We start from the raw sequence: 22171 nt of genomic DNA, 5'->3' as shown, positions 1-22171 counted from the left end.
AACACAGACAAAGAAGACATTTGAAAATCAATGGACAGAACAGTTTAAACAAAGCCCAAGAACTGATTTGGCGCAAAGATAAGGAAGCATGTTTTAGTATAATTGAAGGCCTGTTCTGGCAGTTAGATGTGCTTCTCGAGACACTGTTACGTTAGCAGTCTCGTTGCATAAGTTCTACACCAGCCACGAAAAGTGGGACCCCGAAACATCGGCGAAAGGAATCTCTAAAACCCAGAAGGACAGCACCACGACAGCAAACAGGCTGTCAAAACGACTATCGGAAAGTTGCGGGCCATCGCGACTAACCAAACAGTCAACCGGAACCAACCCGACAAAACCGAAGAAAAACCGAAGATTTTCCACTCTACAAGCTGGTCTTACGCTACCAAGGAGTACAGACTACAGAACGTGGATACCTAAGGCGAACCCCGGAGTTGGATCTGTCAAAAGGAGATTGGTGAGCATGGCCTCTGAAACCCCAGAGTTATAACTTAGTTAGTTAGGGGAATTGGGAGGGTGGGGGATGGGAGGGGGAGGCTGGGATAACTTGTGTAAATGTATCTGCATTCTCCTCTTTACCCCATTTAGAGTTTAAGCTGTATTCTTTTACCCACAGGCTGTAATTTGACATTTTATTCAATGTGTTGTAACCCTCAGTGTGTATTGGTATGAATATTCTGTGTGTGTTATTAAAAGGTGTGCCTTTTACTTCTTTTTAGACACAATAAAGCCATATCTGCTTCCTACCTTGAAACCGATTGTCTGTCCAAGTCTGTCACAGTCCCTTCATAATTCCAGTGCCTAGAACCAAGGGTGTGGGAGCGATTCGGAACTGCTCATATAAGGTCAGAAAGGAAAGCTGACTCCCTGAAAACCACCCTTTACACATGCAGAATGAAATCATGCCCCCTGCCCAGCCAAAGTTCAACGTTCAAACTTATAAACATGTTACAGTTCTGTTGCCTAATCTGTAACTAAATACCGTATAAAGAGTAAAATTCTAGCACAGATTATAAATGGTGCAATTTCTTGCCATAATTTTCTTCACATTTTTCTGTTGTTTCCTATTTCTTCAGCATAATATAGATACAATATCATTGAATACAGTTAGTGGTGACCCATCTTTATGCTAATACCTGTAATACCAGGACAGTCTATGGGCATTAATGAACAATGATTCATGTCAGATTGGTGTGCGCACGAGGGAAAGGCAGCTGCCTAAATTAATGTCAAGCTAAGTTATTTACCAACACTGAACTCATCCAAGCTATTTATTGCTATTACATTATGGCATGAACGATAAATTTCATTTTATAAATGTTTTAGATTTAAAAATAAACCAAAAACATATTTTAACAGTGGACAAATTGTTATGTGCACAAAATGGATTATTTACCAACAAAGCCCCTTTTGATCGTTCTCGTATTCATCATGCCATGGAGCATCCAGCACAAATTTATGAATTGAGTTGAATTAGTATTTTCAGAGGCGTAACTGTTGTGCACCAAGAATGGATGGTAGCTCCCCTTTGAAGGGGAGCTCCTCCCCTTTTGCCAGTTCCAATGGTAAGAGTGTTATTGCTATACAATAAAAAAAATTGAAACAAAGTTAAACAAGTCCTTTGTTCACTGTATTTCACAAACTACTTTTAATTTAAATGAGTGTCTGGGTATTAGTGGATTCCTGTAGAGTAATCTTTTTTCCCACTCCTTCCTCTCTAACCTTCAACACCGATTGTGAAAATCTCTCAGATTTCTTCCCCTCCACACAACTGCCTCTGTCGCGACCTTTCCTTCCTCTGTCCCCGCTCTTGATAGCCACCCACTCTAGCCCTGACACCCTTTCCTCTGCAATTTCTCCCCCAATATCCAAGCTCACCTCTTCCACAGGACCCACTTCCTGCTCCCTCAATTCCCTCCCCTCTCAGCTCTTAACCACTCAACTACCACACCTAGCCCCCATGCTTCGTGACAGCGTTAATGGCTCTTTTTCCTCATGCCATGTCCCTCTGCTTTTTAAAACCATTGTCATCACCCCCTCCTTAAAAAACTGTTCCTTGACCCATCTGTTCTCTCCAACTAATATCCCAACTCTGAAGGACCTTAGAAAGAAAAGGGAGTTGCCTCCCAGCTCCATGCCCATCTGTCCAAAAGTTCCTGTTCAAAGTCCTCTGGTCTGGCTTCTGCCACTCCCACAACACTGCCCTGCCTAACGTCACAAATTACGGCCTCTACAACAGTGACCATGATGTTTAAACCTTCATTGTCCCCTCTGACCACTCCTCAGTCGCCTCTCCTCTGTTACCCAGTTCCATTGGACATCCACACTTGGCTGTAAAGCTCTCTGGGATGACCTTGGTCATAAAAGTTACTATATAAATGCAAGACTTTCTTTCTTTTTACCTATCTGAACTCAGCCAACTCATCTCCAGCAATAGCTTCTCTCCCCTTCCATACACTAGCACCTCTAGAGTTCCCCAAGGATCTATATTTGGCCCCCAGCTTTTTCCCATCTTTGCCTCTTGGTGATATAATGCACAGGCACAGAGGCAGCTTCCATATGTATGTTGATGGCATCCAGCTCAAGCTCTCCACCATCTGTCAGCCTCCACGACTGTGTCTATGCTGTCAGACAGCCTAGCTGGCATCAAGAAATGAATGAGCTTTCCAACTAAACATTATAAAAACTTAAGTGATTGTTTTCAGCCCCAGCCATAAACTCTACTCTTTTGCCACTGACCAGTACCCCTGCTAGCCTATTCCAGACTACTTATTGCACCTCCATTAAAGCCTATCTCCAATGCTGAAACTCTTTCTTCTGCTTTTGTCACCTCTGGACTTGCTTGCTGGCCCTCCATAAACTCCAAATGGTTCAATATTCAATTGTCCATATCCTGTCCCATTTGTTCATCATCCTTACTGACCTACATTGGCTCCCAGTTCCCCAACACAATACATTTAAATTCCTTATCCTTATCTTCAAATCCCTCCAATGGCTTTGCCCCACTCTCCTCCAGCCTATATGCCTTTCTGACATTTTGTGCATTCTCCCCTCCCTTTGCCCCACCACTGGTGGCAGGTCCTTTCATCACTGTACATCATTGTAAACAGCAAATCTCTCAAGACTGACTCTAGTATTTGCTGAGAGCAGGTTATTTGGCATTATGTTCAAGAGAAAGTTGTTCATTCTTTTATCAACAGAGATGAGGGCTGAGCTGTGCTGAAAACCAATAATGGGCACAATTTGGCCATTTTGGGTTGATCTATGAATAAAATATAAAATCATTCCAAAGTGCCAGAGGAACAAACATCCTCCTGTACCTGTGTAATGTTATTTTTTGCTTCCTGTTACATGTTTCCCACCCTTAGAGTTTGCAAATATGCATCTGGAACCAACACAAAAGCTAGTGTTATTTTCATAATCTAATTTAGATATTTTTCTGGAAGAAATACTTAATACCCAGTTGTTTGGTGGTGTCAAGGGTACACTCAATATTGTCTCATGGCGATTCAGTCCCTGGCACTCCAGTGGCGGATGTGTGTCTATGCTGGAGTGGTTTGGCTGGTTTGAGGAAGTCGCTATGTTTGCGTTTGATCCACGATTCCTGCTGATTTAATGGTGGATCTGTTGCCATTCTCTTGCTAGTCTTCCCAATGTAGGAGATCTCAGATTTGGGATGACGTTGATGAGATACGCATGGAACTTGCGCAAAACATAAAAACAGATAGTAAAAGCTTTTACAGATATATAAAACGGAAAAGAGTGACTAAAGTAAATGTTGGTCCCTTATAAGATGAGAAGGGGGATTTAATAATGGGAAATGTGGAAATGGCTGAGACTTTAAACAATTATTTTGATTCAGTCTTCACAGTGGAAGACACAAAAACCATGTAAAAAATTGCTGGCCACAGGAATGTGGGAAGGGAGGACCTTGAGACAATTACTATCACTAGGGGGGTAGTGCTGGACAGGCTAATGGGACTGAAGGTAGACAAGTCCCCTGATCCTGATGAAATGCATCCCAGGGTATTAAAAGAGATGGCGGAAGTTATAGCAGATGCATTCTTTATAATCTACCAAAATTCTCTGGACTCTGGGGAGGTACCAGCGGATTGGAAAGCAGCTAATGTAATGCCTCTGTTTAAAAAAGGGGGCAAATAAAAGGCAGGTAACTATAGGCCGGTTAGTTTAACATCTGTAGTGGGGAAAATGCTTGAAAATATCATTAAGGAAGAAATAGCGGGACATCTAGATAGGAATAGTGCAATCAAGCAGACGCAGCATGGATTCATGAAGGGGAAAATCATGTTTAACTAATTTACTGGAATTCTTTGAGGATATAACGAGCATGGTGGATAGAGGTGTACCGATGGATGTGGTGTATTTAGATTTCCAAAAGGCATTCGACAAGGTGTCACACAAAAGGTTACTGCAGAAGATAGAGGTACGCGGAGTCAGAGGAAATATATTAGCATGGATAGAGAATTGGCTGGGGAACAGAAAGCAGAGAGTCAGGATAAATAGGTCCTTTTCGGGTTGGAAATTGGTGGTTAGTGGTGTGCCACAGGGATCGGTGCTGGGACCACAACTGTTTACAATATACATAGATGATCTGGAAGAGGGGACAGAGTATAGTGTAACAAAATTTGCAGATGACACAAAGATTAGTGGGAAAGCAGGTTGTGTAGAGGACACAGAGAGGCTGCAAAGAGATTTAGATAGGTTAAGCGAATGGGCTACGGTTTGGCAGATGGAATACAATGTTGGAAAGTGTGAGGTCATCCACCTTGGGGAAAAAAAGCAGCAAAAGGGAATATTATTTGAATGGGGAGAAATTACAACATGCTGAGGTGCAGAGGGACCTGGGGGTCCTTGTGCATGAATCCCAAAACGTTAGGCGCAGCAGGTAATCAGGAAGGCGAATGGAATGTTGGCCTTCATTGCGAGAGGGATGGAGTACAAAAGCAGGGAGGTCCTGCTGCAACTATATAGGGTATTGGTAAGGCCGCACCTGGAGTACTGCGTGCAGTTTTGGTCACCTTACTTAAGAAAGGATATACTGGCTTTGGAGGGGGTACAGAGACGATTCACTAGGCTGATTCCGGAGATGAGGGGGTTACCTTATGATGATAGATTGAGTAGATTGGGTCTTTACTCATTGGAGTTCAGAAGGATGAGGGTTGATCTTATAGAAACATTTAAAATAATGAAAGGGATAGACAAGATAGAGGCGGAGAGGTTGTTTCCACTGGTAGGGGAGACTAGAACTAGGGGGCACAGCCTCAAAATACGGGGGAGCCAATTTAAAATCGAGTTGAGAAGGAATTTCTTCTCCCAGAGGGTTGTGAATCTGTGGAATTCTCTGCCCAAGGAAGCAGTTGAGGCTAGCTCATTGAATGTATTCAAGTCACAGATAGATAGATTTTTAACCAATAAGGGAATCAAGGGTTACGGGGAGCGGGCGGGTAAGTGGAGCTGAGTCCACAGCCAGATCAGCCATGGTCTTATTGAATGGCGGAGCAGACTCGAGGGGCTAGATGGCCTACTCCTGTTCCTAATTCTTATGTTCTTATGAACCATTTCCTGGAAGACTAATGGGGGTAAATTTTCACCTTCACCTCCACCTAGGTGGTAACCTGGTGGAGCAGATCCCTTGCTCATTCTAGAAACAATTCGATTTTCATCCCACAGAAACCAATTTGATGAAAATCAGGGTGATTCTACAACTGGCAGATGATTCGCTCCACCCATATGGTGTAGCTGAAAATTACCCCCGTGGTGCATTCACATTCCACAGGTTTAGCATCAGTACAACGCCAAAACCGCTTTGTACCCACATTAAAGTTAGAGTGTAAATCAGGTGTGAAAGTTGAAATTGTTTCCGAAACAAAGCAGAATGAGACTTCCTCCTCCAGGGAATCTCGGTACAGTTTCAGTGTCAGGCCGAACCCCAACATTGGGTCCAGTGTACACTTACACGATAACTGCAACATCAGAGCAAAGCTAAACCATTTCATATCTACCCTACAACTGTAGTGGAAATGCTTTCTTAAGGTGACTTCCACACAGGCCTCCATTATTGGATTAGCTTTTAGTTTAAGGAACAGCAAATGTAAATGCCTTTAAAGCCCAATGCTGAAACTTACCAATATCTAACTCATCCTTCATTCCATGGCAAAGTCCATTTGCCTACATTACAAAAGTGACTGCCCTTAAACTCAAAGGTACTTTTATTGGCTGTGAAACAATTTGGGACATCCTGAGATTATGAAACACGCTAAAGAAATACAAGTTCTTTCTTTTCAATTTCAGGAGTGAAACTTACAGGGCTTTGATGCAAGTAAACAAGTGGTTTATTTGGAAAGTACTGTTTTAGATATTCAATAAAAGGAAAAGTTACAACAACTTATAGTGAAGGAAATATTTACATTAACTAGCTGATAGACAGAGAATGATTAGATTGCAATGGGATTGTAAACTGAATGTACCTTTAAAGGAATGGTCCAGGGAATGCACAGAGAGCATTCCTTGTGAGGCTAAGGATAATCCCTGTATGTTTCCTATTAAAATCTCTAAGTTTCCAGTTATTAAATTGTTTTATTTCCTGGGCCGGAAGCACTCATGTAAAAAAAAATACCACTTTTAAGAAAAAATTACTGCAACATTAAAAAATGTAAATGATTATCAAACATTGGCTGACATTTCAATCGAGGCCACCACCTGACACACTACTCCCCAGGTTGAACCCGTACATTTTGTGCTTAGTCTTGGCTCCCAAGAACCGCTCACTACATTGTAATGTCCAGTCTCAGAAAAGGGGCAATTATTATTGCTTCAGCCAGCAGGCCAGTTAGGTAAAACCCAATGTCTGAATCATCTGCTGCAGAGCACAGAGTTCCTAATGCACAGATGTGGAAACTCTCCTGCATGGGGAATGCAGAAACATAGAGGGCCAGTTGAGGACAGCCTAGGGCCAGTGGAGAGAGGTGGTCAGGGCAGTCAGTGTGGACTCTAGGACCCCACTCACTACATCTCAGCGTACAAAGTTTAGTAATTTTACCAGGTCAGGTAAGGTAAAAAGAATCAGCCACACATTCTAAGAATGCACTCTACCAAGCACTGAAAACTCACAATGATCTCCCCTCACACTGTGCTAAAAGTGCTTCACATGTTACCGTCAATGTACTTTAAACCCTCAACCATCATCGAGGTGTGTTTCTTCACTCACATCCTTATATGCATTCTCCCCACAAAAAGCCATGCATGGAATGTTGGGGTAAAAGCTGCCCCACTCCTTGGCATGTACTAGGAGGGTACATTGCAAAATTATATACTCCCAGTCCATGATTTTTCAACCATTAATTTTATTGGACAGAAAATCATGAGTGCATCACATTTTGCAATATACACTCCCAGCGCACAACAAAGGAACAAAGAAAGCAGAATGTTTATCCCGTAATTACTTGTTGCATGTACTTGTTCTCACACCCATTCTGAGCTCAGTCTTGCTCCACATCATTTTAATTTGATACATTTCATTGTCTTTTTCTAAGACAAGCCAGCATAACAGTAGAGAAGGATCATGCACTGGTGGCTGCTGCGCTAAGCTCAAAATACTAACTCCCTATGAGGAGGAAGCCCCGTACAACTTGGGGAGAAAGGCTATTGAGGATGTTGGAGATCAGGAAGTGGGAGGGCATGTGCCAGCTGAGCTTATTCTGCCTCTCCTGCTATTGTACCCTTCATTAACTGCCAGTCAACCATATCAAAAAGCCTTTATGTCAAGCTTCCGACTGAGGCATATGTGAGCTTTGCTCCTTGGGAAACTCTTCCTCTTTTCCTCCTCTTCCACAGTAGGGGAAACAAGCAGGCTCCTCAGCATACAGAAATGCCAGATCAATCCAGACAGAGAAGTGCTTTCAGCGTACCTATGGTGTGTCTATGCTGGAGTGGTTTGGCTGGTTTGAAGAAGTTGCTATGTTTGCGTTTGATCCACGATTCCTGCTGATTTAATGGTGGATCTGTTGCCATTCTCTTGCTAGTCTTCCCAATGTAGGAGATCTCAGATTTGGGATGACGTTGATGAGATACGCATGGAACTTGCGCAAAACATAAAAACAGATTGTAAAAGCTTTTACAGATATATAAAACGGAAAAGAGTGACTAAAGTAAATGTTGGTCCCTTAGAAGATGAGAAGGGGGGTTTAATATTGGGAAATGTGGAAATGGCTGAGACTTTAAACAATTATTTTGATTCGTGTGTTCAATGATGTGTTCAATGATGTTTTGGATGGATGAATGGACTTCAGCATGGTTCTGCCCAACTGGATTCCTGGAAAAGCACCAACAAAAGCAGAAGAGCATGGCCATTATCGCTCACCACCTTTTGTGGCTCAAAGAGTGCTGGCATGGCCCATCCTTATCTCAAAGGCAGTGTGGCAGCTCCCAGGAAAGTGAGCATTCACTTGCATGATAGTGTCCTGCTCATGCAAACAAACTGCATGCGGAGACAGTTGGTAGCCTTTCCTTTTGACATACATGGGACAGTGTAAAAGGACATGTACAGCCACTTGGGTGCCATCCTTCAACCTTCGCATTTCCCGACATGATGTAAAGTTGCATGCTCTAGAAAGTTGCCAATGGTTTTTCATAGGGAAGCTGATGAAATTGCTAGCCCTAGTTACCAATGCATTCATAACTTGCTTGATGCATCCGTGCACTGTGATTTGGTTTATGTTACAGCTGACCCCTATGGCTGCCCAGAATGATCCCATAACATAGACAGTATGGGCGGTGATGACCTAATAGCCACTGACAGAATGTGCACATGTTGGAGGTGGGCTGCAAATGCTCTTGTAGTATGTGGTATTACTCCTTTACAAAGTGGAGCTTCCACAAGCAGCGCTGCTCAGTTAAATACAGTTATATACCCTGTTTGGGGAGTACTGACCGGCGCATGTCCTCTCTCCTCCTCTTCTTCAAGTAAGCAAAGAAAGAATGAAATCCCCAATATGAAGTTCAGCATGCCCTGTGTGTGATTGGGGTGGGGGATAAATGGCAGCTCCTCACCAAATAGATAGACAGATGGCAAAGGTGGTGGCAATAGCAGAAAAAATCAGCAAGACACAATAACATTCATCCCTTTAAACTTACTGCCATTTTCAAGGTAGCAGCGAGCCAACCTGGATGTCAGTTTTATGATGAATTAAGACTTCGCGTAAGGTGGAAATAATGCAAAATAGGATGTCTGACATCACCATATCATTCTCATTTACATGTGACTGCCCATAAATGTCATCTGCCAAGAGAGTGGAAACTCAGGCAGTCGAAAAAAATGGTCTGGAAACAACAAAGCCTCGGTTCACCTCCTGCCTCATATGTACAAGCAAACATAGTAAATCCAGGCTACCCCATACTCCAGTAGAGTTGACTCCCCAGTAAACTGAGTGGAACGGTATTCCGTTCAACAGATTGTTGATGCAGCAATGCAAGGAATGGCAGGACACAAGTTCCCAGCAGCAGTTTCCATTTCTAATTTTGGCCAGGCAATATAGCTGATCAGATTGAGCAAACATAAATGCTTCCCCATGACAAGAGAATAATAAGAAAAAAAACACTGAATGGCGAGACAATCAAGGCTTCCCTCATGTGCCTCTTAGTGGTTAGTTCGAGAGTTGCAGAAGCTGGAGAACAAAGCTTTTCTTGACTGTTTTAGCCAGGGAATGGAGCATATTGTGGTAAACTAAAAAAAAAGAAAATAACTGGAAAGATACCCTTCTGGATCTGAACTTTGTGCCTGACTGTGGTACAAGTATTACAACTGAACTGACAAATGCGAGGTCTACAGCATCGTGTTACTGCAGCTTTCCTCTGCTTCCTCAGTATCATAAAATGTTCAAAGTTGATACAGAGAAATGGCCCTACAAATGTTTGCTCAGTACTTTCAGTAGCTCTCTTCGTAGTAATCCATCTTTTTGATGGCAATTACTGAGGGGGGTGGAGAGGGGGTTCGGTATAATTTAGAGCTGGGATTACCAATCAATTTAGCAACACTGAGTGTAAACCGGGCTTATATTAGTCTTCCTTGAAACCTTTCATCAGTCTGCAGCGTTAAATAAAAATGGAAGTTAAAAATCCCATGTCGTGCAAGTCAGTGTCCGTTCTTTGCTCGGCAGATGGATTATATACAGGCTGTTTCCTTTATTAAAAGATGACATAAATCACTATTGAGAAACTAGGGACCCCTACAAGGTTATCCCTGTACAGCTTTGTTCATGAAAGGTTCACATTAAAGCATTAGTGAAATTAATTCATCTTTCATAAGAGCTTTGAGCAGTATCTGTGATGTATGATAACAACCAATTTCTCACTACTGGCAAAAATTATTCAGGTCTGATAGACTACACAAATCTGTTCTTTTTAAATAGCCTAACATTATCTCAAGTGCTGGTCCCAAAGGCATCATTTGAGATTCATATACAGTCAAGAGGTACAATAAATCACCATGAAAAGTTTTGTTAGTTTTATATGCAGTGAATTGTAATTATTTTGAATTGCATTATACCTCAATCAATGTAATTACTTTTAGATCATCTTTAAGCAGCAGTAATAAAGAGAAAGAAATCAGTCTTAAACCAATTGAGAGGATCGTTTGCATATCTGTCAGTTGCAGAATGGAACAGGTTATTACTAAGATGAAGAGCGGTGTTCTGTCTGATATATTTACCAGTTATAATTATTCTGTCTTTAATTACATAATTGAAAACAATATTAAATTATTGACATAATAGGACAATTTTTGAGTTATATAGTATGTTAAAATGATGCAAGAGATATTGGGAGAATTTTTAAAAGCATCATGGGGAAGCTTTGCAAAAACTTAATTTGCAAGGAAAGGATACTGAGCCTAAATTATTGAAGCACGTCCTCTCCAGAAACAAATACTGTTTGTGTGCACTATGCATACATGCTATCACATGTGTGGTCTCCCCAGTTATACTTTTGAGAGTTATTTCATGACCCAGAAGTAATGTTGATTATGTCACATGACCTTAGGTCACTGCGGTCTTGTGCATCAACAGTTTTTAAAAAACATTTTGATGACTGTACGTCAGTGTCGAAATTAACACAACTGAATTAGGAGCCGTGAGAAACATGAAAATAATGAACAGAGCGATAGCAGGAAGATCCACCCCTCACCTCGTCCCAAACTCGGTCAGCAAATCATGTTCATGTACCCCATTTGCAGCTCTACCATTTGACAGACTGTTTTCCCAGAGACACAGGGACAACAATAAACTTTTACAACTTTACAAGTTGACTTTTTGCTTTTTGTGTTGCAAAAGACGGTGCAACTTACCTCAGGGAAGTAATCTTGTGGAAACTTTTCCTTTTCCAGCATAGGTGTGCTTTCTAATGTTTCTGAGTAGATTTCTTTGCCCGTTACTTTTTTGTATTTCTTAGCTTGAAAAGAAAAAAAAGCACACACAAAATAAATCTCAACTAACAAAACAGCTGTTTCACTAAGAAACGGTACAACTGATTATTCTCAATAGAACATGAGATTCGGCCAGCTGCCTATGATATGCTGATGCTAAAGGGCCTTTTGTACATGCTTTCCGCTGACATGAAACTGTTTGTGAGTAACATTATATTTAGTTTGAATCAGCTCCGTACATTCTATTAAAGAACACATTCTCTGCAACTGTTCCGACAGTTGGAGGAGAATTTTGCTTTCTACAATCGGCAGGAATTTCCTCAGAGGTTTTCCCACTCCTCTGCCGTACATGCACAAACAGAATTTCTGCAAAAGTTACAGCAGCGGTGGAGGAACCCCAAGGAAACTTCCAGCCAATGTCTCTAGACAGATTTAGTTTAATTTTAAGCCACCAGTGGACTTTTTTTTGTATGAATTCTGGAGAACCTTTGTTGCAATATTCTCTTCTCTGGAGATAGTTTAGGCCTGAAAGGAGAAGATACCTCCTTGCTTCATTGCCATGACAGGTATATTAATTTCAACAAGCTTCATTCTGGGCACATAGTTGTCTTATTATTATTGTCATTACTACCCAAAGACACACACAAACAATATATATATATATATATATTGTGTATAATATGCAACAATGGCACATCAGGCCTCAAAAATGGTCATTACACTTTCAGCATCACACTTTAGGCATCACATCCTAGGTAGGAAATCATGATTAGTCTTTTATTTATATATTTGAGCCAAAGAATCAGAAACCACTATCTGTTAATATTAATTGGATGAAATTGACATTTGGAAAGAAAAAGATACTAAACAGCAAGAACTGCAAAATGAGCCAGTTACCAAAAAGATACAAATTACCAACCAGCAAGCACCAGAAAAGCAACAAATCAAATCGCTCAAAAGATTCTGGTTTAAGCCACCATTTTGACGTATTAACCAGCAGAATCTATAGCAAATTATAAATAATAAGTTTCAACATAATATACAGATGAAAATTAAATAATTCACACCAAAATGATTACATTTCATATCCACGGTATTGTAAATCCTTGCCATGCTTTCTGCACAGATCAGTCCCTTCCTCGGGGACCTGGGACTTCAGTACTTCACTGACCTTCAGTTCTTCAGATGGCTTTTGGTATTTTCACCCCTTACTCCTTCTGATGTATAATTCAATATTTTGTGCCTGCTTTTAATCATTTGCCAATAAGTTTAGTTCCTTGATTTGCTGATGTCCCTCTTTTGTTTTTGTTTATTATGAATTTTTGTACCTTGTGAAAATCAGATGGGCCCTATTTTTGGACACATCCACACCGCCACTGCCCCACTGAGATTTATGCATCGTTCAAATAAAGAAAACATATTTCGTCTACATTTTTGATAAGGTATTCAAAGGGAAGTGGGTAAATATTTGGAAACGAAAAGGGTATCTGGAAAGGGCAGGGAAATATGACTAAGTGGCATTGGAACCAACTGATCTCTTTCTATGCCGTAGGGTTCTATGGTTATATGGATCTATGAACTGTGGCATAGTTATTGTAAGATTTTAAACAACACAAGTTTTGGGATTTCTCAATGAGGTTTAATTAATAATGTGCTGAAATTTAAATTATACACTAGTAGATCTCCTGTGGCACAGAGGGAAGCTGGATTGCAGAGGCATTGGTCATTAGGTGGCAGCACAGGTAGATTTACCGATAAATCCCCAGGGCCTGATGGACTGCATCCCAGAGTACTTAAGGAGGTGGCCTTGGAAATAGTGGATGCGTTGACAGTCATTTTCCAACATTCCATTGACTCTGGATCAGTTCCTATGGAGTGGAGGGTAGCCAATGTAACCCCACTTTTTAAAAAAGGAGGGAGAGAGAAAACAGGGAATTATAGACCGGTCAGCCTGACATCGGTAGTGGGTAAAATGATGGAATCAATTATTAAGGATGTCATAGCAGTGCATTTGGAAAGAGGTGACATGATAGGTCCAAGTCAGCATGGATTTGTGAAAGGGAAATCATGCTTGACAAATCTTCTGGAATTTTTTGAGGATGTTTCCAGTAGAGTGGATAAGGGAGAACCAGTTGATGTGGTATATTTGGACTTTCAGAAGGCGTTCGACAAGGTCCCACACAAGAGATTGATGTGCAAAGTTAGAGCACATGGGATTGGGGGTAGTGTACTGACATGGATTGAGAACTGGTTGTCAGACAGGAAGCAAAGAGTAGGAGTAAATGGGTACTTTTCAGAATGGCAGGCAGTGACTAGTGGGGTACCGCAAGGTTCTGTGCTGGGGCCCCAGCTGTTTACATTGTACATTAATGATTTAGATGAGGGGATTAAATGTAGTATCTCCAAATTTGCGGATGACACTAAGTTGGGTGGCAGTGTGAGCTGCGAGGAGGATGCTGTGGCCATATTTGCAACTAAAAAGATACACCAGAAAAATTAAGTTCCACCAAAAAAAAGGTGCAACTCATGGGGAAATTTGGGCCCATGAAGAGGGACTTGAGAAATTAGGACCATTTTTCACTGGAGTTGAAATGTTAAGGGGCGATCTGATAGAGGTCTTCAAGATTATGAAGAGTTATGATAAAGGAAATACTTGATCACACTAAATATGATCGCATGTAAGAGACTGTCGTGAATGGGAGATAACTAACATCCTGCATTGATTCTATTCCATACCCGAACAATGAACGGGAGAATGTATTCTTTTGCATCACAGCCATGCATTCAAATATTGTGTCTTGATGTGTGATTCTATCTGCTGGGAGTGAATGAGCAGTCAATTCTGTCTGCATCAACAATCTGTTAGTAGATTATTCTTAAATCAACAGAGCAACAAAAGTAAATATCCATATTTGTCTAAATATGACAGCATTTTTTTAATGAAGAAGTCGCATAACAGTAAATTTGAATCTGCACTGTGTTTAGCAGCATAAATACATTTCATTGACAAAGAAATGAAACTGATATTTTATAAAATTAATTTTACAGTCATGAAAACGTTATATCATGGAAAAGTAGTAGGGAATGTATTACTTTAAAATAAGGGACAAGTCACCAGTATTTGTATTACTGTGTGATCTTATGCTTTTTGTAATACTCTATACTGCCTGTGCTTTGTAGATTAAAGCACCTCCCTTACACCACAAGGAAAGATGTTTTTTTAATTATAAGAAATTCCAAAAAAAGCCTTTAAATCCCTGCTAGGTCACAAATCCAGGAATTTAGTTTACCCATTTCAAAAATAATCCTATACACATAAAATGCAACAGGAATATACATACATGAATATATGTGAGGAATGTAACTTATTTGTGCTTTAAGCAACTATTGCTTCAGGATGTTAAGCAATGAGCCAAATGTGCCAGAAAGTAAGGGCATGGATGCATTTAATCCAATGCCAAATACAATCCCAAAGTCATCAGTTGTATTAACTTGAATGGTGTATATAGAATTGGGCCCATTAACTATTTCATAGAAATTTATAGCATGGAAGAAAGCCATTTCGGCCCATCATGTCCGCACCAGCTGACAAAGAGCTATTCAGTCTAATTCCACTTTCCAGTTCTTGGTCCATAGCCTTGTAGGTTATGGCACTTCAAGTGCACATCCAAGTACTTTTTGAAAAGTGGCAAGGGGTTCTGCCTCTACCTGAGTTCCATACTTCCACCACCCTCTGGGTGAAAAAGTTTCCCCTCAAATCCCTTCTAAACCTCCTACCAATTACTTTAAATCTATGCCCCCTGGTTGTTGCCCTCTCTGCTAAGGGAAATGGGTCTTTCCTATCCACTCTATCTAGGCCCCTCATAATTTTATACACCTCAATAAATTCTCCCCTCAGCTTCCTCTGTTCCAAAAAAACCAAACCCAGCCTATTCAATCTTTCCTCATAGCTAAAATTCTCCAGTCCAGGCAACATACTCGTAAATATCCTCTCTAGTGTGCAATCACACCTTTCCTGCAATGTGGTGACCAGAACTGCATGCAGTACTCTAGCTGTGGCCTAACTAGTGTTTTATACAGTTCAAGCATAACCTCCCTGCTCTTGCATTCTAGGCCTCAGCTAATAAAAGCAAGTATTCCTTGTGACATCTTAAACAACATATCTACCTGGCCTGCTGTTTACATTGTACATTAATGATTTAGACGAGGGGATTAAATGTCGTATCTCCAAATTTGCAGATGACACTAAGTTGGGTGGCAGTGTGAGCTGTGAGGAGGATGCTATGAGGCTGCAGAGCGACTTGGATAGGTTAGGTGAGTGGGCAAATGCATGGCAGATGAAGTATAATGTGGATAAATGTGAGGTTATCCACTTTGGTGGTAAAAACAGAGAGACAGACTATTATCTGAATGGTGACAGATTAGGAAAAGGGGAGGTGCAAAGAGACCTGGGTGTCATGGTACATCAGTCATTGAAGGTTGGCATGCAGGTGCAGCAGGCGGTTAAGAAAGCAAATGGCATGATGGCCTTCATAGCGAGGGGATTTGAGTACAGGGGCAGGGAGGTGTTGCTACAGTTGTACAGGGCCTTGGTGAGGCCACACCTGGAGTATTGTGTACAGTTTTGGTCTCCTAACTTGAGGAAGGACATTCTTGCTATTGAGGGAGTGCAGCAAAGGTTCACCAGACTGATTCCCGAGATGGCGGGACTGACATCTCAAGAAAGACTGGATCAACTGGGCTTGTATTCACTGGAGTTCAGAAGAATGAGAGGGAATCGCATAGAAACGTTTAAAATTCTGACGGGTTTAGACAGGTTAGATGCAGGAAGAATGTTCCCAATGTTGGGGAAGTCCAGAACCAGGGGTCACAGTCTAAGGATAAGGGGTAAGCCATTTAGGTCCGAGATGAGGAGAAACTTCTTCACCCAGAGAGTGGTGAACCTGTGGAATTCTCTACCACAGAAAGTTGTTGAGGCCAATTCACTAAATATATTCAAAAAGGAGTTAGATGTAGTCCTTACTACTAGGGGGATCAAGGGGTATGGCGAGAAAGCAGGAATGGGGTACTGAAGTTGCATGTTCAGCCATGAACTCATTGAATGGCGGTGCAGGCTCGAAGGACCGAATGGCCTACTCCTGCACCTATTTTCTATGTTTCTATGTTTAGGGATATGTGGACATGCACTCCAAGGTCTCCTTGTTCCTCTACACTTCTCAGTGTCCTATCATTTAATCTGTATCCCTTGCTTTGTTAGTCCTTCCCAAATGCATGACCTCACACTTCTCCGGACTGAATTCCATTTGCCACTGTTTTGCCCACCTGACCAGTTCATTGATATCTTCCTGTAGTCTCCAGCTTTCTGCTTCATTATCAACCACAAGTCAATTTTTGTCTCATCTGCAAACTTCTTAATCATTATCCCTACATTCAAGTCTAAATCATTGATATATACCACAAAAAGCAAGGGATCTAGTACTGAGCCCTGTGGAACCCCACTGGAAACAAACCTCCAGTCACAAAAATACCCACCAACCATTACCCTTTTGTAATCTTATATTAAGTAGTATTTTAAAGCTTACCTTTAAAATCAAACTGATAGGTATTTTTCAAAGACTCGTGAAGAAAGTAAAGATTTCCTAAAGCCTGAAAAAGAAGTACAAAAGTTTAATTTAATACGAATTTGTGCAATATATATGTAAAAGAACAGGATGAATGTGTTTCACAAAATGAACAATTAGGCTGCAGCTATAAACAAACATTTTACTTAATTGGTCTATCAATTAGCAATGCACTTTCACTTCCCTAAATCACAAGCATCTGCCTAAATCTATCTATCTTTTTATATCAAAAAAATGTACATCATGCATTGTCTGTTTCCGCCATATCTCAGGCATTACACCTTCGGTGTCCAAAACCAATTTTTCTGTCACACTTGCACCTGATTGGTTCATATTCCACATCCCAAAGACAGCAACAAATCACAATTGAACAGGTAGGCATGGTATCAGTCAGAGTGTAAACCACTAATCAAGGAGTTCAAGAAGCCACAAATCACAAATTGGGAAGCAGCAAGATGTATGATTAAAAGAAGTTGAAACAATTAAATCACTTCCTAAATTGTTTTGCAAGCTTGAAGTTCGGTTTGGGGTATTTGATTAGATCTTGCATTATTTGGTTGGGCTTTGCTAACCTTTTTCTATAAATCCCTTCATGCCCCCGGATTGGCGACTGGCCATGTCAATCATGCCGAGATCCTCCTCTCTTCAACTTGGCTTCAGAAGGCAGTTGGCTTGCTCAGACATGTTACTGTTAACCAGTCTTCTTAGTTGAGTGGAAAAGTCCAGAACACTCATAATAAAGGATGAAACTGAGTACTGTGTACAATGAGCAAGTGTGACCTTAGCTCCTTTAATGAGACTCCAGAATGCAGGTACCTCGTGGGTTGGCCTGCTTATATACTGTGCTCACAAGGGATGCTGGGATCCCTTGGGACTCCAACAGGTAGGCCCTCTGGTGGTCACGTGTCATGCAGGTTACAAAGGGTTAAATAAATAACATCACTCCCCCATGAAGTCAACAGTACACTTATTTACAGGGTGAGACGATCTTGGGGTTTTCGCTCTCTTGTCAATCGTCTCGATACAAATGCGGGTGTGGGTGAGTTGGTCAGTTCTTCTCTGGGCTGTTGGGCAGCCGGCCTTGCCGGGCTGCTGGGGATGGTGAGTTCAGCTTCGTGATCAACCATGATGTCAGTTGCCACGTGTGTGTGTTGGAAGGTCAAAGTTGGTGGTGTATTCTTCGGTTTGTTCCTAGCTGTTGGTGAACCGCAATTTGATATGATCCAAATGTTTTCTGTACGTTCGTCCATTGGTCAATTTGACCTGAAACACCCTGTTCCCCTCTTTGGCTGTGACCGTGCCAGCGAGCCATTTGGGGCCATTTCCATAATGGAGTACAAATGCAGGATCATTGATCTCAATATCGCGTGACAAATTTGCGCAGTCATGGTACACACTTTGTTGATGCCGCCTGCCCTCTACGTGATCATGGAAATCAGGGTGGACAAGAGAGAGCCTTGTTTTGAGCAACCTTTTCATGAGCAGCTTAGCTGGGGGAACTCCGGTGAGTGAATGGGGTCTGGTGCGGTAGCTGAGCAGCACTCGGGACAGCCGGGTCTGCAGGGAGCCTTCCGACACATGTTTCAAGCTTTGCTTGATGGTCTGAGCTGCCCATTCTGCCTGGCCATTGGATGCGGGCTTGAACGGGGCAGATGTGACGTGTTTGATCCCATTGCGGGTCATGAATTCCTTGAATTCAGCACTGGTGAAACACGGCCCATTGTTACAGACCAGGACATCAGGCAGGCCGTGCATGGCAAACATGGCTCGTAGGCTTTTAATAGTGGCCGTGCTTACAGTAATTATCGCACATTCAATCCATTTTGAATAAGCGTCCACGACAACCAAAACATTTTGCCTAGAAATGGGCCCGCACAGTCCACGTGGATCCTCGACCAAGGTTTGGAGGGTCACGACCACAAACTTAGCGGTGTCTCTCTGGGTGCATTGCTTAGCTGAGAGCAAGTGTTGCACTGGCGCACGCATGACTCTAAATTTGAGTCGATGCCAGGCCACCATACACGGGATCTGGCTATGGCTTTCATCATTACAATGCCTGGGTGGGTGCTGTGCAGTTTACAAATGAACGTATCTCTGCCTTTATTGGGCAAGACCACGCGATTGCCCCACAACAGACAGTCCGCCTGCAAAGACATTTTGTCTTTGCGCCTGTGGAATGGCTTAATCGCCTCCTGCATCTCAGCTGGGATGCTGGACCAGCTCTCATGGGGGACACAGTTTTTTATCAAGGACAGTAAAGGATCCTGGCTGGTCCAGATCCTGACCTGGCGGGCTGTGACGCGGGACTTTTCGTTCTGGAATGCATCCATTACCATGTGCAAGTCCACTGGCTGTGCCATTTCCACCCCGGTGGTGGGCAATGGCAGCCGACTGAGAGCGTCTATGCAGTTCTCTGTCGGATTATATAGTTATATGCCGACAGCGTGAGCGCCCATCTTTGGATGCGGGCAGAGTCATTGGTGTTAATCCCTTTGCTCTCAGAGAACAGCGATATGAACGGCTTGTGGTCAGTTTCAAGCTCAAACCTGAGGCCAAATAAGTACAGGTGCATTTTTTTTATAAACTCCGTAAACGTACGCCAGAGCCTCTTTTTCAATCATGCTGGAGGCCCTTTCGGCCTTGGACAAACTCCTGGACGCATAAGTGACCGGTTGCAAAATCCCCGATTCGTTAGCCTGTTGTAACACACCCGACCCCATATGACAACGCATCGCAAGCCAGCACTAATCTTTTACATGGGTTACACAGAACAAGCAGTTTGTTTGAACACAACAGATTTCTGGCTTTCTCAAAGGCAGCCTCTTGTGAATTTCCCCATACCCAGTCGTCTCCCTTGCACAGTAGCCATGTGGGGGTTCTAGCAGGGTGCTTAACCCAGGTAGGAAATTACCAAAATAGTTCAGGAGTTCCAGGAAAGACTGCAGCTCCGTCACGTTCTGTGGCCTCGGCGCGTTCTTGATGGCCTCCGTCTTGGCATCGGTGGGTCTGATGCTGTCTGCTGTGATTCTTCATCCAAAGAACTCGACCCTCCTTCGCCAGGAAAACACACTTCGAGCGTTTCAACCTGAGCCCCACCCGATCCAACCGACTAAGAACCTCTTCCAGATTCTACAAGTGCTCAATGGTGTCCCGACCTGTAACCAGTTTGTCGTCCTGGAAAACCATGGTGTGAGAAACCGACTTTAGCAGGCTCTCCATGTTCCGTTGGCCAACTGAATCCCGAACGGGCATCTGTTATAGATGAACAGACCTTTGTGCATGTTGATGCAGGTGAGGCCTTTCGAAGACTCCTTCAGCTCCTGCGTCATGTAGGCCGAGGTCAGGTACAGCTCGGTGAACGTCTTCCCTCCAGCCAGGGTCACAAATAAGTTGTCTGCCTTGGGTAGCAGGTACTGGTCCTGTAGTGAAAAACGTTACTTTATAGTCCTCACAAATTCTGACTGTGCCATCCTCTTTAAGTACCTGGACAATCGGAGTAGCCCATTCATTGAATTCCACCGGTGCGATGATGCCTTCTTGCTGCAGCCCGTCTAGCTCAAATTCCACTTTCTCACACATCATGTACGGTACCGCCCGTGCCTTGTGGTGGATGGGTCGCGTACCGGGAACCAAATTGATCTGCACTTTCACCCCCGAGAAGCTTCCAATACCTGGCTCGAACAACGATGGAAACTTGCTCAGAACCTGGGCACGAAGCATTGTCGATGGACGAAAGCACTCGGATGTCGTCCCAGTTCCAGCGGATTTTTCCCAGCCAGCTTCTGCCAAACAAGTGGGGCCATCCCCTGGCACAATCCACAGCGGGAGTTCGTGTACTGCTCCGTCATAGGAGACTTTGACTTCTGCACTGCCAATTACAGGGATTAGTTCCTTGGTGTAAATCCTTAGTTTGGTGTGAATGGGGTTGAGCTTGGGCCTGTGTGCCTTGTTGCACCACAGCCTGTCGAAGGCCTTTTTACTCATTATGGACTGACTCGCACCTGTGTCCAGTTCCATCGATACTGGAATTCCATTCAGTTCAACTTTCAACATTATTGGTGGACATTTCATGGTGAATGTGTGTACCCCGTACACTTCTGCCTCCTCGGTTCAAGTCTCCAATTCAGTTCAGATCTTCCTCTGCAACGTGGTGGTTTGCAGGGTTTGCAGCTCACCTGCACATTCGCTGGAGGTGTCCCATTGTTCTGCAACCGTTGCACACATAGTGCTTGAAGCGGCATTGATGGGACCGATGATCACCTCCACAGCGCCAACAAGATGTTAACTGCTTCGCACTGACGACTGATGGCGGACTCTGGATCATCTGAGGTCGGGTAGCAACAGCCGGCGTGTACTTTCTGCCATGTATATTCCTGCTCGAAATCGACGTTACTTTGTACTGGCCGAAATTTCTTTGCTCTGCGAAATCTGTTTGGTGTTGTCGCTGGTGGACATAAATGTCTGGGCTATCGTTATGGATTTACTTAGATTCGGAGTTTCAACGGTTAACAGTTTGCGAAGGATTGCCTCATGGCTAATGCCCAATACAAAAAAGTCTCTAAGCATTTGTTTTAGGAATCCCTCGAACTCACAATGTCCTGCAAGGCGCCTTAGTTCGGCGACATAGTTCGCCACTTCCTGGCCCTCCGACCGCTGACACGTGTAGAACCGATATCTCGCCATCAAAACACTTTCCTTAGGATTTAGATGCTCCCGGATCAGCTTACACAATTCTTCATAGGATTTAGCTGTTGGTTTTGCCGGAGCTAGGAGATTCTTCATGAGGCCATAAGTTATTGCCCCACAGACATTTAGGAGGATTGCCCTTCGTTTGGCAGTGTTCTCGTCCCCTTCCAGTTCGTTGGCCACAAAATATTGGTCAAGTCTCTCCACGAAGGCCTCCCAATCGTCCCCTTCTGAGAACTTCTCCAGGATACCAACTGTTCTTTGCATTTTCGCACGGTTGTTCATTACCTCGTCGCCAATTGATAAGCTCATAATAAAGGATGAAACTGAGTACAGTGTACAATGAGCAAGTGTGACCTTAGCTCCTTTAATGAGACTCCAGAGTGCAGGTACCTCGTGGGTGGCTTGCTTATATACCGTGCTCCCA

At 42.8% G+C, this 22171-nt stretch overlaps 1 protein-coding gene across 1 annotated transcript in view; it reads right to left on the bottom strand.

The window, feature by feature from the left end:
- Positions 1 to 22171, bottom strand: part of LOC139255855 (inositol polyphosphate-5-phosphatase A) — a 547723-nt gene that overhangs the window by 112138 nt on the left and 413414 nt on the right. Inside the window, exons 5-6 of the mRNA XM_070874031.1 lie at positions 17020 to 17083; positions 11360 to 11463 (exon numbers count right to left, since the gene is read on the bottom strand). Coding sequence (XP_070730132.1) covers positions 11360 to 11463; positions 17020 to 17083 — 168 coding nt within the window. The remainder of the gene's footprint in view (positions 1 to 11359; positions 11464 to 17019; positions 17084 to 22171) is intronic.

This window comes from Pristiophorus japonicus, chromosome 3, assembly GCF_044704955.1.
Source record: "Pristiophorus japonicus isolate sPriJap1 chromosome 3, sPriJap1.hap1, whole genome shotgun sequence".
Classification (NCBI taxonomy): domain Eukaryota; kingdom Metazoa; phylum Chordata; class Chondrichthyes; family Pristiophoridae; genus Pristiophorus; species Pristiophorus japonicus.
Note: the sequence above shows the minus strand (reverse complement) of the source record. Positions and strands in the feature narration are given on the sequence as shown.